Source organism: Gouania willdenowi, chromosome 6, assembly GCF_900634775.1.
Source record: "Gouania willdenowi chromosome 6, fGouWil2.1, whole genome shotgun sequence".
Lineage (NCBI taxonomy): Eukaryota > Metazoa > Chordata > Actinopteri > Blenniiformes > Gobiesocidae > Gouania > Gouania willdenowi.
Window position 1 is genome coordinate 27,196,524 of NC_041049.1, and position 15,483 is coordinate 27,212,006.

A 15,483-nucleotide genomic window follows, 5' to 3' on the forward strand; every position below is an offset into this window, starting at 1 on the left:
CTTTTTGGGCATTTCAGGCTTTTTCGCTTGTGAGCAATTACACACACAGAGACGTCCATCAGTGGTTACGAGGACCAGCTCGTGAATGTTTCTCTTTTCATGCAGAGTTGAGCCTAAATCATGCTAATGCATCATGTTGATATAGCTACGCGTAGCCCTCTGCGTTGATCCAAACCCTTTTGCCGTAACCTTACAGGTGCCTTCGAAAAGTGCCCGCGTTTTATTTCCCTTCATGACTGCATCAAACCACCAAACAGAGTCCAATCACGGACAAAAGGTGTCTGTTTTAAGTTTAACTACACTTTGTGTTTGTGTGTTTCATTAAAAACAGAGAATATGTATTTTGTTAACAGCAAAGAATGACTGACATTGAGCGCAGACATGATGTTGTCTTTAAAGTCTAAAGTTCGATCCACAACAGTGTTACACTTTTATACTTTGTTTGCTTTTTGTATATCGTTATATTGAAGACATAAAAAGTAGGGCATTTACATATAATAATGTTATTGTAATTTCCTCATCTCAGTTTATTGAAACAAATCAAGCCACAATCGTTGGGTATAAAACAAAAAATTCTGATGTCACAATAATGTGTCATGTGTCCTTGAGCATCAATAAAAGCACCAACACAATATGAACATCATATGAAGAAGAACTGTTCAACACAAACATCTGTGTATCTCATGACACTCAGTCACACTAGGTCCCTGGTCAGATCGTAGACGGAATAAGGCCGGGACACAAGTTTTCCACAAACTTGCACTGAAACTGGTTCTATTGTGTCACACCAGTATGTGCCCACATTTGACTCTGGATGTTTGTGTAGGATCATCAGTGGCAGTCATACGATGTCAATGTCTGGGCTTCACGGAGTGAGCGTTCATGGGGAAATGTAGTGACATACTGACGTTTTACGGTGATGCAAGGACATGGCTCCAAGTCTTTCTCAATGGAAAATCAAACCAGTCTTAGGAACCATGGGATTAGAACCAATTAAGCAGATTAAGAACCTGGTTATTTTGGTGGAAATGGGTTATCAGAGGGACATTGATGCTGAAAGCTGCTAGTCTGAGATTTTAAAACTAAATTAGGTTTTAAAACGAAATTTATTTGGATTTGCCCCACTATCTGATGGCAGTCCTCTTTTCCTTGTTACCAAAGAGAACCACCTCCATCTTTTCATGATTTAGTTGAAGATAGTTTTCAATCATCCAGCAGTTTACTATTTCTAAGCAGTCATACAACACCTCAATGCGACCATAGTCATCTGTGTTCAGTGATAGACATAGTTGTGCGTCATTTGCATAGCTTTGATAATCAACCTTACAGTTCTCTAGAATTTGTCCTAGAATAAGCATATAAAGACTAAACAGAAGGGGTCTAAGAACAGAGCCCTGAGGAACTCCACATGACATTGGTAATCTGTCAGATTCAAAGTTCCATTGCTTACTAAAAGACTTTGCTCCCCCAAATAGGACTTAAACCATTGCAGTACTTTTCCATTTAGTCCAACCCACGTTGGCAATCTTAGATCCAATAGAATGAGAACATAAACTATTCCTGAATCAGTGTTCAACCTTTTGTCATTTAGCACTTTGATAAGAGCTGTTTCTGTGCTGTGATGAGAACAAAAGCCTGACTGAATTTTACCAAATATTCTGATGAAGATTAAAAATTGACTCAGTTGGTTGAAGACAACCTTCTCAATGATCTTGGCCATGAAATGAAGGTTGTTGATTGGTCTATAGTTTGCCAGTATAGAGGCATTCACTGTTCTCTTTTTTAACAGACGTTTCACAGCAGCTACTTTCAGGGATTTTGGTATGATGTGTGCGCGTGTGTGTATATTATTATTTTTTCCTCACTGTGAGATACACTGCTGTTGTGTTCATTTTCAAAATCAAATCAAATCAAATCAACCCAACTTCAGTAAACAGACATAAAGTTTGCCGATTGTAGGTAGGCCACCAGCACTTCTGTGTCAAAGGAAAATACACACCTTTTGTCCGTGATTGTACTCTGTTTGGCAGCACTTCATGTGTGCTGCAGCCACTAAAGGAAATAATAAAACACTGGCACTTTTTGTCTGTTTCGGTTCTCACTCCATCAACTCTTACTTTGCTCTGCAAAAAGTTGAAACATGGTGGTGCGGTGTGGGACGGTCCAATCATTGCTCTCACGTTCCTTGTCGCCTCGACGCACAGTCAAGATTTTTGGGAGACGCATGTATGTGTGCATAGTAGTCTTTATGTCTATGCACATATATTTTCTTAAAGAGAAGTATATCAACTTTGCAACAGTTTTAAAGAAGTTTGAACTGTGATAAACTCTGACATTGTAGTTGACTCATCCCTCAGTGGTTGAAGCTGTTCAAGCTTTTTGTTATTTTGCATTGTACTAATGTATTGTGATTTCAGTAAATTTTTTGGTTTATTAATTTTTTGTGTTTTTAGCAGGTTTTATCTTTGTGTGTGAATAAAACACATGGATCTGAATACGCAATAGAGATGCTTCGTTTCCACCCTCTGAGATGTAAAGGCTGAGCAAAGCCTTTCATTTAAACATTTAATAAACAATATTGTGGAATAGTTCATGAGAAATAGTGAAATACTGCCCCGCGACAAACTAATGACCTTTTTAATGGGTCATGTGGTGTGTGAGTAATGTCAAACAGAAACATGGTGGTTAATTTTCCTCCGTCCTTGAGCTTTGTTTGTATAGCTAACCCTTTGAGGAACAGCTGCTGGGCACGTTCAGACATGTGCAACAAAACCACAGAAACCAGTCTGTGCCCCTGGGATCCTCCCAGCAGACTCCTTTGAGAAGTTGCACTGCTCACTGCACCAATCAGTGCCGAGAAACCACTGGGATGCTCCTGAGAACCAGCAGCAGAGTCTCACTGCTGTGGAAACCTTTTGTTTCTAATGTGTTGGGATATAAACTCAGACTGGAAGTAAATTGCCTTATTGTGGCATCAAGGGGGCGTCGTGTTAGACCACATGACTTTTCAGTTAAACTGAAGTTTAGAGTTCTTCATACAGTTGATTGTTGGAGATGTAACAAATTGACTCCTTTTTTCCAAGTCTGTCCCAGAGCTCTTCCAAGGGTATCTGGAATATATAGATATCTGAAAGTCAAAGATTGCATTAAATCATTAAGATTACATAGGCCCTTATTTACAATGGAATTACTGAAATAGAACAAAATAAACTGGAGAGGGCTCCAGTCCATCGCAGGGCAACACACAGACAGACAACCACTCACACTCACATTCACTCCTACAGCAATCTAGACACTCCAATCAACCTAGCAGTCATAATTTTGGATTGTGGGAAGAAGCCGGAGTACCCAGAGGAAACCCATGCAGCACGGGGAGAACATCCAAACTCCACACAGGAAGGACCCAAGTGTCCACCCTCGGGCTTGAAAGGCCAGGACCTTGATGATTATAATTTTTTAACTAAAAATAAACATTATAAAACTATAGGTTATTTACATAACCCCAGTTCTCTGAGTAATATGAGTGAGATGTCTCACTATGGGATATACACTATGCCTCCGCGTCATTCCTCAGAAGCCCAATATCATTACGCCAATCCTGATTGACTGGTGAAATGTATTCATCCGCGACAGGTAGTCCCACCCATAGACAGAGGCGGAGAGCCTCATCCTCCTTCTTTTTGGCCTTGCATTGCCACTGCATCAAAACCAGCGAGGAGCCCAAATTCCCCTCTGGAACGATGGGCATGTCCAAAATGTCGCCTCTTTCGTTTTTCAAAAGGTTTGCCAGTTCCAGCCAGCGGGCCTGTTCCTGGAGAGCCAATGTCCTCATCGCTCTCCCAGTGGCCTGGACCGCACAACACTAGACACAGAAAGACACTCACCACCGACATCTCCTCCCACTTGGTCAGGTCCTGAGTCGGCCCAAGGTCTTTGCAGAGCTCCGTTTGGTAGGCTGTGAGCAGCAACATCACGATGAGTGCTCTGGCCGAAAGTGCTGCTGCCTTGTAGGACCACCTGACTCAGTCAGGGCTGACTGGAAACAGTTGGACTTGGCGGGTAGGCTCGGCTTCTGGGGGTACACAGCAGACAGTAGCGGGAGCAGGTTACACCGGAGGTATATGGAGCAGGCCCAGGTTCTCCATTGCCTAACTGCTGCCAAAGGGATGGTCCTTCCAGGAAAGCAACACCTCGTTCAGCAGCTATGGGAAAACGGGGAGCAGTTGCCTCGCCAAATCTCTGGTCACGAGGAATTGCTTCCCCTTGCAGCGAGACCTGGTCGTCTTGGCTACGACTTCGCGCCAGGGGATGGCCAGTCAGGCAGCTCCACGTCTGCACAATTCCATCATGTCCGAACCGGGGAGAGAAGAAGCTGGTGTGCTTCCCTCTGCTCCCTCCATGGAGGCAACAGAGGCAGCAGGCTTTGCAGCCCAGACCGGAGTGACAAAAATGTCGTCTTCCTCTTCTTCCTGTGAGATGAGGAGCTCAGAGGTGACATCTTTGCCATTCCCAGAGTCCAGGTCCAGGTCATCTTCCTCTAGTGGAGGAAGGGTGGCGAGGTCGAGCTGGGAGCCCCAGATGGAACAGAGCATCACTGCAGGCTCCACAAAGGTCCCCATTTCCATCTACGTCGAGACGGCGATGCCGTGGGGAGAAAGGTATGGGTCCTGTTGAAACAGGATGGCTTAGCGTGCTAGCTGTCTACGGAGACTGTTCATTGTGAAGACGGTGCAGTGGCTGCGGGGGCCGGGGCGTCGAGGGCCCGTCGGGCAAGTTGCAGCCCGAGGCACCCTGAGCAGACCTGCTGTGTGTCTCAACCAGAAATCTTGTTGTCGCATCCGCAGAGGCGAGCCTCTGAGCCTCCAGACCCCCTGGTGTGTAGGGCCTTGTTCTCCATGTTCCCGTATGTGCTGATGTGCAGGCAGAAGGAAGTTGGCAGCTAGTTTCGCACATGGTGGGTAGTCGCTAAGCGAGCAGGAGCACAACACGTGGCGCCTGGTGACTGTGGTGGGGTGGCAAGGGTGGCGTTGTATCTGGGTCATTAACTGGAATGTTAAGCCCCGGGCTCGACAGCCGTGGTGTAGAGGAAGTGGTGAGCTATGGAACAGGCCTAAGATGATCACTAGAGGGTTTCCCACGTGGATGAAGACTTGTAATTTATGACAATGCATGGAGGCTCCTGACTGTTGACTTTTAATCTAGTTTTCAATGTTGCCTGTTTTAAAATTTTCAAGTACCCTCTTTAACAATTTGCGTACCCCTGGAGGTACCCGTATCCCACTTTGGGAACCTAAGTTTTACATCATTTGATGTATTGCCTAATGACTGTTCTACTGAACACATTGTTTGGTTTGGAGGTGATAGTTGGACTTTAATAGAACAATCTTTGTAAATATACCTTTAATTATTGGATTGATTTCAGCCTTTGGTTACTGTAGCTTTGTGCTGTTGGGACCAGTTTACCTTATAGTTAAACTGGTTTCAGATTGGTTTTGTTTTGGTGTGAGTCGGTTTATATTATTTGTTTTTGGTCTGTTGTGATTAGTTATGTGTAGTTAAATGGTATTCTAAACTGTATCACAACAACAAGTAGTTTGCAATTAGAGTTGTGCAATATTCAAGATTCCTTTATTATTAGGTGTCAATGTAGTACACAAGAGTAACATTCTTAGGCTTTGGCTCCTCTAAGCAACAATAACAATGATAATAATAAAAACAGCACATTATATATATATATATATATATATTGTATTTATATAATTAAAAACATACAGTATATTAGATATCAGGGTTTTCACAGCATAGGGGGATCGCGTGGTATATGAGCAAGTGCCATCGGCACAGAAAATGTTTAAATGTATAGTAAAGTAAAGCTAAAAGTTGCTTTTTAAATATTTGTTCCAGCCTTACTTTAAAGCTAAATTTTATTTGTTGAATAGGTGAAGATGATGATGAATGCAGTTATACAGTTACTCATGCTTGGTATAGGTCTTCCACTAATAAATACTCACACACTATATAGACAAGAAATAACATTTTATTTAAGACTGATTCCAAGACGCCCTTTTCAAATTGAAATGAACACACTTTATACTGGAAGGTGACTACGGTTACCAAGCTTTAATAGGGCTGAAAAAAGAAGACCCGACCGACCGGCCCATTATGAAGCCGATGTCTCTTTAAGCTTGAACATGTTTCAACCCGACGTTATTCACATCAGTGCGCCTGTAGAATGATCTGAGTTATAAACATGACAAGGCAGTTTCATGTGACGTTACGTCCGATTAAAGCTACACTGTCTATATTGGAAGGTAATTACGGTTACCAAGTGGAGGATTACACAGGCAGCATCGGGGGCAGCCAAGTGGCGCCAGGGGTCCTCGAGTGAGGAGGGGAGCATCCAAGCAAATCACCTGTATTAAACAAAAGGTGTGGCTGATGTATGCAAATTAAAAAAAAAAGTTAAACCCGTGCAAGCCTGGGAGTCCCTTTTGTGACTAATTGTGCAAAAATTATTACAACGATACAGATTAAAGGAAAAAACGACAGTAAATCCCCCACTATACTGCTGAAAATGCACCGTAGGGGGTGACATCGATACAACATCGAGGGCCCTACACTCAACAGAGCTTTGTTTGTGTATAAAGTGCAAGAGGTTGTCCGTGACACTAGGTGACTGCCTCTGACTCACACACTAGGATCAGAAGCTGTTGAGGTGTGCATTGTTTATGCAGATGACTTCCCAGTGTTCCTTAACAGCTCCATCTGTAGTTTGTGTGCTGTGAGGAGGAGGTACAGTAAAATTCTTCATTGTCCAAATCGTCATATCGTGCCCTTTGTCTTTAATGTGGATTTAGCCCTCAGACAGTTTTAGTTGGAGACCCCTGCAGTCAACAGTCCATGGTGTCACTCTGCTCCCGCTCACACTCAGGAGGTTTCTAATAAAAGCTGCTCAAAGAGCTGCCGTCCTCATCGCGTGTGTGTGACGCACACACTGAGGGAGCATGTGTCGCAGCACACCAGCACTGCTCCTTGCAGTCCGTCCTCCTCCATCAGCTGCGTCTCCTCCTCCAACACCTCCTTGGAGAGGCTGAATCCTCCTCCACAGCGACAGTCGTGTGTGTACACACCCGCACCTGAGACACACACACACACACAATACCTTTCAAAGCCCAATTTAAATGGTGACAAAAGGGAGATGGAGGAGAAAAAGGACCTTTGTGGACCAACATTTAATAACAAAAGCAAACGTACAAAGTATAACATGCATGTTCCTAGCAGCAGGGAATTTTTGAAGCTGAGATGATGAAACATGGGGCAACGGGGAAGCAAAGGTAATGAAGAGGTAAAACCAACACTAATGAGAGTACCAGGATATAAGAGTAACCAAAACCCTAAGGAGTGTGGGATAATTGTTCTGGTTCTAGCAGTTCAACATCTTTATCCCACATTCATCCTAATGTGTGTTTTGGATGCTCTAACCATGTTTCTGTGCTTATGGCTTTATGCTCTATATCACCCCCTTCTGGCTCATTTTATGGTCTATTCAGGGGTAAAAGTACCTGACGTGGAAATGTGTTGATCCAAAAATGTGTTAATGTATTACTAATAAACACAACATATGTTCATCTATTTTATCTTTTTTAAACAAACGAACTTGAAGTGTTTTTGTTTAAAGACTTTTCAATCTTCAAATATAATCCATGGGGAGCAGGCATGTAAGACTGATTAGATCCACCTGATTTCTCGTTTTCCACTTTCTTTAGATTCATTTTCGGTCTTTTCTCTACATTTTCTTTAAAATTGTCTAATTCATTACTACAGACAATAAAGTGGTTATAGTGAGTTCTTCTTGCTCATTGGAGCAGCCACAGCCTGCCCTGTAGTCAGTCACATTGTCTACATACGAGACGCCACAGAGATCGCTTTGCATGACACCAGTGAATAGGAGAGAGAGTGGACTGGACTTACTGGGGGATGAGTCTGGCTGAGAGGACATTGAAGACATTTAGAGGACAATCCAATAATCACAGAGCCACTGATGATGCAGCGTGATGACATCACTACAAGCATTTGAGGTGAACTTAATAGCGGCGCTGGCGACCATTCTTGTTCTACAATTTTTTTGGTCTGTGCTACAAAAACTCTCAGCTCCCCAGCACCAGTGTTGATGGTTGGAATCTAATTTGAGATGAGCTTTATTCCTGCAGGTTGGAAGTCATTTGTCCAAATATACAAAATGTAAACAACTTGTGCAGAACATGATTATGTATTTTATTTTTTCTAACAGGCCTTGGACATTTTTTCAATAAACAAGAGTAATATGGCACATTTAAACGACTAAACACACAGCTAAAGAGGCAGTGGTGGCCTAGCGGTTAACCCTAACTGGTCTCTGGTGCTACACTATGACTTCCCACTGCTCCTCAGGGATGGGTTAAATGCAGAGAAGTGATTTTGAGATTGTATCCGTACATCCATGACAATAAAAGTTAATTTTAAATAAATAAAGCTATGCTTACAATAGAGTTTTACCATGACAAACATAATTTGCAAAATTTCTCATAGTATAACAAAATCTACTAAGATTATTACAATAAAAGTTTAAAATGTAAAAAAAAAAAAGACTAATATGAGACTAAAACTGATTTCTACTGATTTTAACTAAAACGAAAGAAAACTAAAAGACTAAAATAAAAAATAAATAAATAATTCTTGTCAAAAATCACACTACCTGAGATATTGAAACATGCAGCAACAATGAAGAATTTTCTCTCATATATATCAACAACAATGAAGGAAGCAAAGGACTGATGAGAGTACCAGGACGTAGGAACTAAATGACCAGAGAACAAATAAAATGTAACAAAAACTCTATGGAGTTTGGTTTTGTTTTTACCTGTTTTCCCTCGCCATCATCCCACACACATATATTAAAATAAATCTAATGTAATTACCCTGATCCCAGGTCATGTCCTCCAGATATACAACGGAGTCCACTGGTCCGTCTTGCTTTAGTTCCTGTGCTGTAGATTAACAGAAGACTACTGTGAAGGCCTTCACAGACACAGAAAAGCAACACCTGCTGTCAAAGGTTTGTGTGAAATGTGAAAAATTACCAAAACTCTAACCCTTAAAGTGCCAAAGTCTCATTACTGTGACAGAATGAAACAACTTTCAATATAATGGCTAATGTTCAGTTTGATACCAAAGACATGTGAGCAGTGATAGTGTTTACATGTCTAACCGTGGTGATGACAGATGGACGAGAAAGCTTCAGCTCCATCCAAATGTTTCCCTATTTAAAGGATATGAGTGAGAACGCTGTCGCCCTCACACTCATTATAGCCTGTGTGAAAGTTAGCACTTGTTATTCATTATTCATTGTTTGGAGCCATTATCACTGCCAAACACTCCACCTGATAATGAGCATTAAAGAGTGAGAGCATTCACCACATCACCTGCTCTCTTCCTTCAGCCTGATCTAACCATGGAGGAATGGATGGATGTGAGATGGATGTCTGACCTCTCCTTTGCAGATCATACTCTCTTCTGGAGCTGAGGTCACTGAGGATCCTCCAGGCAGCTTCAACCTCTATGAACCTGTTTACAGCCCAGTGCAACTGTGTGGTCTCCTCACCCACCAACCTGTCAGGATGAAACTGCAGGGAAACACACACACATATCAGGTCGACACGCATCTATCTGAGTTGACACAGACCCGTACACCATAACCTTACGTGCGCCTCCCAAAAATGTTGACTGTGCATCGAGGCGACAAGGTACGTAAGGGCTATGATTGGACCGCCCCAAACCTCACCACCACCATGTTTCAACTTTTTGCAGAGCAGTCTAAGAGTTGTGGATTGAGTCGAAAAGAGAACAAAGACAGGCAAAAAGTGCAGTGCTTGGGATGTGGGATAAAACTCGTACTGGGCTTAACTGTAGACACGTTGATCCCAAATACCAGCTTTAGGTACTACCACTCACTCCTTCCCTCTGTCCACAGCCACCACCATTATAGCTAAGCTTCACACTTGTCACCAGACTGCCTTGATTACACAACATAATAAGCACAATATGTTCTACTACAACTTCACTTCTCACTCTCACTGTAAAATAATCAATTCTTCCCCACCCTTTCTATTTTCCTGCCTTTCCTGCTCCCTTCCCCCTCCCCCTCACTTAGGTGCAACACTGCTCTCCCTTTTTACATCCTCCCTATAATAAAATGTTTCTTACCCTTCCTTAGATAGGGCCGGTCATGGTCACAATTAAGCAATAAAATAAATTAATTAATTTCATTGCACTAACAAAACATGCATTGCTGTCTCATAATGATTGCACTTCTTGTACAGTAGTGTTGACCTTTGACAGCATGTGCAGACAAAGAGAAAAAAAAGTACAATCATGGACAGAAGGTGTGTGTTTTCTGTTAATATTGCTACTCTGCCTCATCGTTCCCTTAATGCAGAAGGTGGCCTACGTACATTCAGCATACGTTATGTCTGTTTACTGCTTTTATTTTATTTTATTATTATTATTTTTATTATTTTGTGTCGACTAACCTCATGTTTTTCCACTTCTCATCTAAGATACGGAGCGCTACTCCCATGTTATATGTGATTGTCTTTTCATGTTTCTTGGACAGGATGTAACATAAAACCAAATTATCCTCTCAGGGATGAATAAAGAATGTGAATCTGAAAGCTACCTTCTGAATGACTAATGGATGTTAGCTTGTTAAATTGTGGGCTGGTTACACAGCTCACCTGACCTTAACTGTCCTGTTTATCTTCTCTGTGCCACGAGGAGGTTTTCGTAAGACAAGAGAACTCTCAGCACCACAGAGAAGGTAAAGGGGCGGTGCTGGCGAAACGGTTAAGGAAGTAGGATTGTAATCAGAAGGTTAACGGTTTGAATCCAACCTCCATCACTGAGGGGTGTTGACCAAGTCCCATAATACTAACTGCTTGTGTTGTACGTTGCTTTGGATAAAAGCGTCTGCTAAATGAACTTGTAATCTTACCTGTAAGGCCAGCTGCTGGTATTTGTGTCTGAGCTGCTGGACGGAGTCTGAGGCGTTGGCTCCCAGAACTGCATACAGATCCTTCTCTGGGAATTCAGCCATTGCTGCAGCAACACATGGTGGACATGGAGATCACTGAAGGTCAATTCACTCTCTCAGATACATGTCTCTCTCTCAAGCTTAAGGGATGAGACAGGTTTAGCCCCCCCATAAAAAGACAACACATTTTGCTTTTTTTTTTTTTAGATTAATTCATGTAGCAGAGTGCTGATCATGCAAAACACGTCAAAAATATGAACCTGTAGAGTTCAAATTTAAACCCTGCATGATCTGAATGTGAAGTCAGAGCAAAATTCATCACAAATGTGTAGACTGATATTCACACAAATAAAACGACAGCTGCAAACTTGTAATCCAACATTTACTATCATGCTTTTTTTTGCAATTACTCGTGCCAATTATCGTTTACATCCACAACTCTGAGGTTATAACTTCTCGAATCTGCAACTACAGATGCACAAACTACTTTTCTTGCATGAATCTGCGTCGCTTGAGGTTTTGCAACACATGTTGCGAGACGTCTGTTGCTAAACTGATTTGTACTTGTAGAAATGGCCCATCACCAACAAAAACACACGCTGCTGATACATTTATTCGTCACTTAAACACAAACGAATAAACAAGTGGTTTTTTTTTTGGCAGAATGTTGTCAACGTGTAAACGTTTAGTTAGTTAATCGTTAGTTAGATTCTTTGTGCTTTTTTATTTGTATTGTATTGTATTGGTTTATTTGAAAGGGGACAGTGCAGTTTGATATAACACATGAACAAACATGGTTAAAAAAAAGCCAGAATTAGCCAGGAGGCTATTTTTCATCTGTAGTTCCGTGGCCAAGATGTAAAAAGGCAATAAAATACAAGCATGACAATACATTTACAAGTCAATAACAACAATAACAGTACCTGTTACAATATTAAAACACACAAAAAACCTGTTACAATATTAAAACACGTGTTCAAAAGGCTACGTTATCTAATACAATACAATGCAGCGCAACATGCTCGACTTTTAATGTTGGCAGACGTACATGTTAATGAGACAAATTTTCAATTTTTTATAAAGGCCTTGTAAGTGGTTAGCTGTTTAACCTCCTCAGGTATTGAGTTCCACTCAGCAGCGCCCCTAACTGACCAGGCCGAGCGACTGAAAGCACTCCTGCGCAGAGGGATGACACAATCGCCTCGAGTGACGCGCTCAGAGCTGTTTCTTTGGCTGACGAACTCTGCCAGAGGAGCTGGAGCCAAATCATGTGTTACTTTGTATATGAGACTCAGATCTGCAAATCTATGGAGACTGTCCCAATTTAAACAGTTGTACTTTTTCAGTATTGCACAGTGATGATAGTGCCTTGGTTTCTATCCAAGACTTTAATGGCTTGTTTGTATAATGTTTCCAAAGGTCTTTTTGCACTCTGACTAGCCTGAGACCAACTTGTCAGGCAGTAGTTAAAGTGGCTGAAAATCATGGAATGTAGAAAAATTATTGCAGCTTCGGTTGACATTTCATTTCGGATTGAGCGGAAATTTGCTAGATTAAACTTGATATTTTTACATAATTTGTCAATATGGGCTTCAAAGGAGAAGTGAGAATCTATTACTAACCCAAGGTATTTGTATTGATTTACAATTTGTAATTTTTCTCCAGCAACTAGTATGTCAGGATTAGATGAGGCTCCATTGGTTTTACTGAAAAACATACCGACAGTTTTTGAAGTATTTAGCTGCAGGCAGTTCTCCTGCAGCCAGGATGTGACAAGAGTCATAGCTTTGGTAAGTTTATCTGCAACAATGTCCTTTTTTAATAGACTATCTTGGTTATTTTTCAAAGGATGTGTCTCCTAGTACGTAATACATATCTATATATCGACAGTCTATCTGTACGAAAAATGACGTTGCCGAACCTTATCTACATAAGCGTAATGTCTGTTTTTTCACTGTGTCAGGATAGATCAGTGGTCTAAGGTGCCCACATTCGACATATATATATTTTATTTTAACATATTTAACACGGCAAATTCCACCTTTAAAACTACATATATGAAAAAAAATTTACATTTTAGGGTATTTCCTTGGTTAGGGTTAAGATAAAAGGGTTAGTGGCGTAGCTAAAATTAAACTAGAATCAGAATTCCTTTATTCTGATTTAATTTAGCTACAAGCTAAAATAAAACTGACGGATATTTAAGTCACGTGGTGCACCTATCACGTGACCTAAACTTGCCAATGAGGGGCGCTGCCTATGGATAGACGTAATGACACGTATTACGTACTGATAGCCAGTCTTTTTTTTTTTTTTTTTATAAGTAATATTATCAGTAACAGACTGGCTTTTAACAAAGCCCAAATTCTGCATGATTCACACAACATTTTTTCAGTTTTCTGTGCAAAAATGCCTTTTTTTTTTACACAATTCAACTTCCATCAATTCATTTTCTGACCCGCTTGTTCCTTTTTTTTTTTTTTTTTTTTACACATTTCACCTTAAAAAATGTAAATCTTTAAAATAAAACACAAGTTTGGTGGAATAACTTCATGATTAAGAATGTTGTTTAACAAATTCACAAGACAAGATTAATCGCAAGTCAAACTTACAATTATTTCGTCACTTTCTCAAATTCTTACAATTTAAACACACAAAACAAACCAAAGGACAACAGCATTTCAAAAGAGAACACACAACACCAATGATATTATTAATAATCATAATATTAATAAAACATCAGTATTAATAACAAGTCCATTTTCTATACTTTTTGAAAATGTCTTTACATTTTTTTTTAATTTTTATTAAAACCTCCCCTTACTTCATTAGACATTGTTTTGCATGTTGTAGTTTTGGGTCACAGATCGCTTTTAAAGGAGCTTTCTGAGTCCAACAAGTATTATGGAGAAAATATTGGTTGAAATCGTGTGAAAAAAAAAAAAAAATGAACAAATGTGGATAAACGTCTTCATAAAGTCCGATGAACGGAGCTTTAAACATGATTTTCCTCAACAATCAACGTCCATTAAAGAGAAGTAGTAAACTGTCGTTATCTGTCAGTGAGCTTTATAACACAAACACATAAAAACATAGAGAATCGCTTTATTTACCTCACTAACGTGCCACGACCTAACCGGAAGCTCAGCTTGGTGTTCCCTTTAAACCTGTCACCGGAAACCAGTTAGTGTGTATTTTTGTTCCGCAGCGTTTCGGGTGAACATAGACATTAATACGTAGACGCTTTATTATTTTTATTATTAATTTTCATCAAATTGGTAATAAGTAATCAAAATTGCATATTCATTTTTTTCTTCAACACTGTTGTAGTTGTGACACAACTAAAGAAAGCAAAGAGGTCATTGCATTTTGGTTTTTGTTTCAACAGTTCTGTAGCTGATATAAACTGGAAAAAGGTTTGGACAATCCCCAATAAGTATCTGATCACCAACAAGGTCAAATAAGTGTCTTAAAATATTGCATACTGTAAGTAATACCAAGCCAACCATTTCATGACCAAGTTTTAAAGAGACATTGATGTGAATTGTTGTTTTTGTGGAACAAACCCAGAAACAGTGCAACACCTCTTCTGGTCCTGCTCACACTCAAAGACTTTTTGGAAAGACTTCAGTTAATTTATCATTGTCCATTTTTACAAAGACATTGCAGTGAAATTATAGTGTCTTGTGTTTTTTTACAAAAATATATTCTAAAGAAAATGCTTTCTTTTGAATACATTTCTTGATTATTTTTGAAAAATATTACATCCACAAGTGTAAGTACAGCAAAGAAAAACCAACCGTCATTCACTTTCATATTGATGTAATATTTTACATTCATCTACTTAAGAAATCCAAAAATAAAAAGGCTCAGAAAACCATTTACATCTGTACAGTTTCTAAAATGTTTGATTGTTTGCGAACCCCCTGTCACTCTTGTTGTGTATTTTGTATGTCCTTGTATACTGTTGTATACTGTTTGTTTGCAAAAAAAAAAAAAAAAAAAAGCGGTGCGTCAACAGGGCAGCCATCTTGGAACAGTGGCAATCATTCCTACAGTGCATTACATCTATAGAGGAATTATGTGCTTACACAATTAAAGTTGTCATGAATCGCTCAATTCTCAAGCAATTTTCACGTGATATGTCAGTCATTGGCCAGTTTAGGTCACGTGACTAAGACTAAACCTTACCCTAAACCTAAAAATTGTTGCGATCTTGGGTTATAACCTAACCCTAACCCTAAAACGCTACGTACGTGTACTTCGGTAACGGTACCAATAGCACCAGGGGTTGTCCGTACGGCAACAGTAAAAAAAGACATTTTCTATTAAAAATGAGGCATAGGAAGGAATATGAAGCTGCACAAATCATCAGAAAAATCCCTGAAAGATGTGGAGGACACATTTTTCATCAT

The 15,483-nt window shown here is 40.2% G+C and overlaps 1 protein-coding gene across 3 annotated transcripts; it reads right to left on the reverse strand.

Moving 5' to 3' along the window:
• Positions 1-6,019: 6,019 nt before the first annotated feature.
• dnajc24 (DnaJ (Hsp40) homolog, subfamily C, member 24) lies at positions 6,020-14,242 on the reverse strand. 3 transcript variants are annotated; one of them, XM_028450011.1, is made up of 5 exons: positions 14,182-14,242; positions 11,030-11,133; positions 9,527-9,662; positions 8,958-9,026; positions 6,020-7,136 (listed from the first exon to the last, which is right to left on the reverse strand). In XM_028450011.1, exons 2-5 carry the CDS (start codon positions 11,129-11,131, stop codon positions 6,970-6,972), a joined length of 474 nt encoding a protein of 157 aa, XP_028305812.1. In that variant the 5' UTR covers positions 11,132-11,133; positions 14,182-14,242; the 3' UTR covers positions 6,020-6,969. The 3 variants fall into 3 exon arrangements, with proteins under 3 accessions (XP_028305812.1, XP_028305811.1, XP_028305813.1); XM_028450010.1 differs by having other exon boundaries at positions 8,958-9,021; positions 9,462-9,662; XM_028450012.1 differs by lacking the exon at positions 8,958-9,026.
• Positions 14,243-15,483: the final 1,241 nt, after the last annotated feature.

What these genes read in the sequence shown, in the direction of transcription:
- dnajc24 (XM_028450010.1), bottom strand. Translation starts at nt 11,131, where the DNA reads ATGGCTGAATTCCCAGAGAAGGATCTGTATGCAGTTCTGGGAGCCAAC. An exon ending in AGGCTGAAGGAAGAGAGCAG is followed by an intron (nt 9,022 to 9,461) that starts GTGATGTGGTGA and finishes TCTACAGCACAG; the next exon opens with GAACTAAAGCAAGACGGACC. An exon ending in GGACATGACCTGGGATCAGG is followed by an intron (nt 7,137 to 8,957) that starts GTAATTACATTA and finishes TGTGTGTCTCAG; the next exon opens with GTGCGGGTGTGTACACACAC.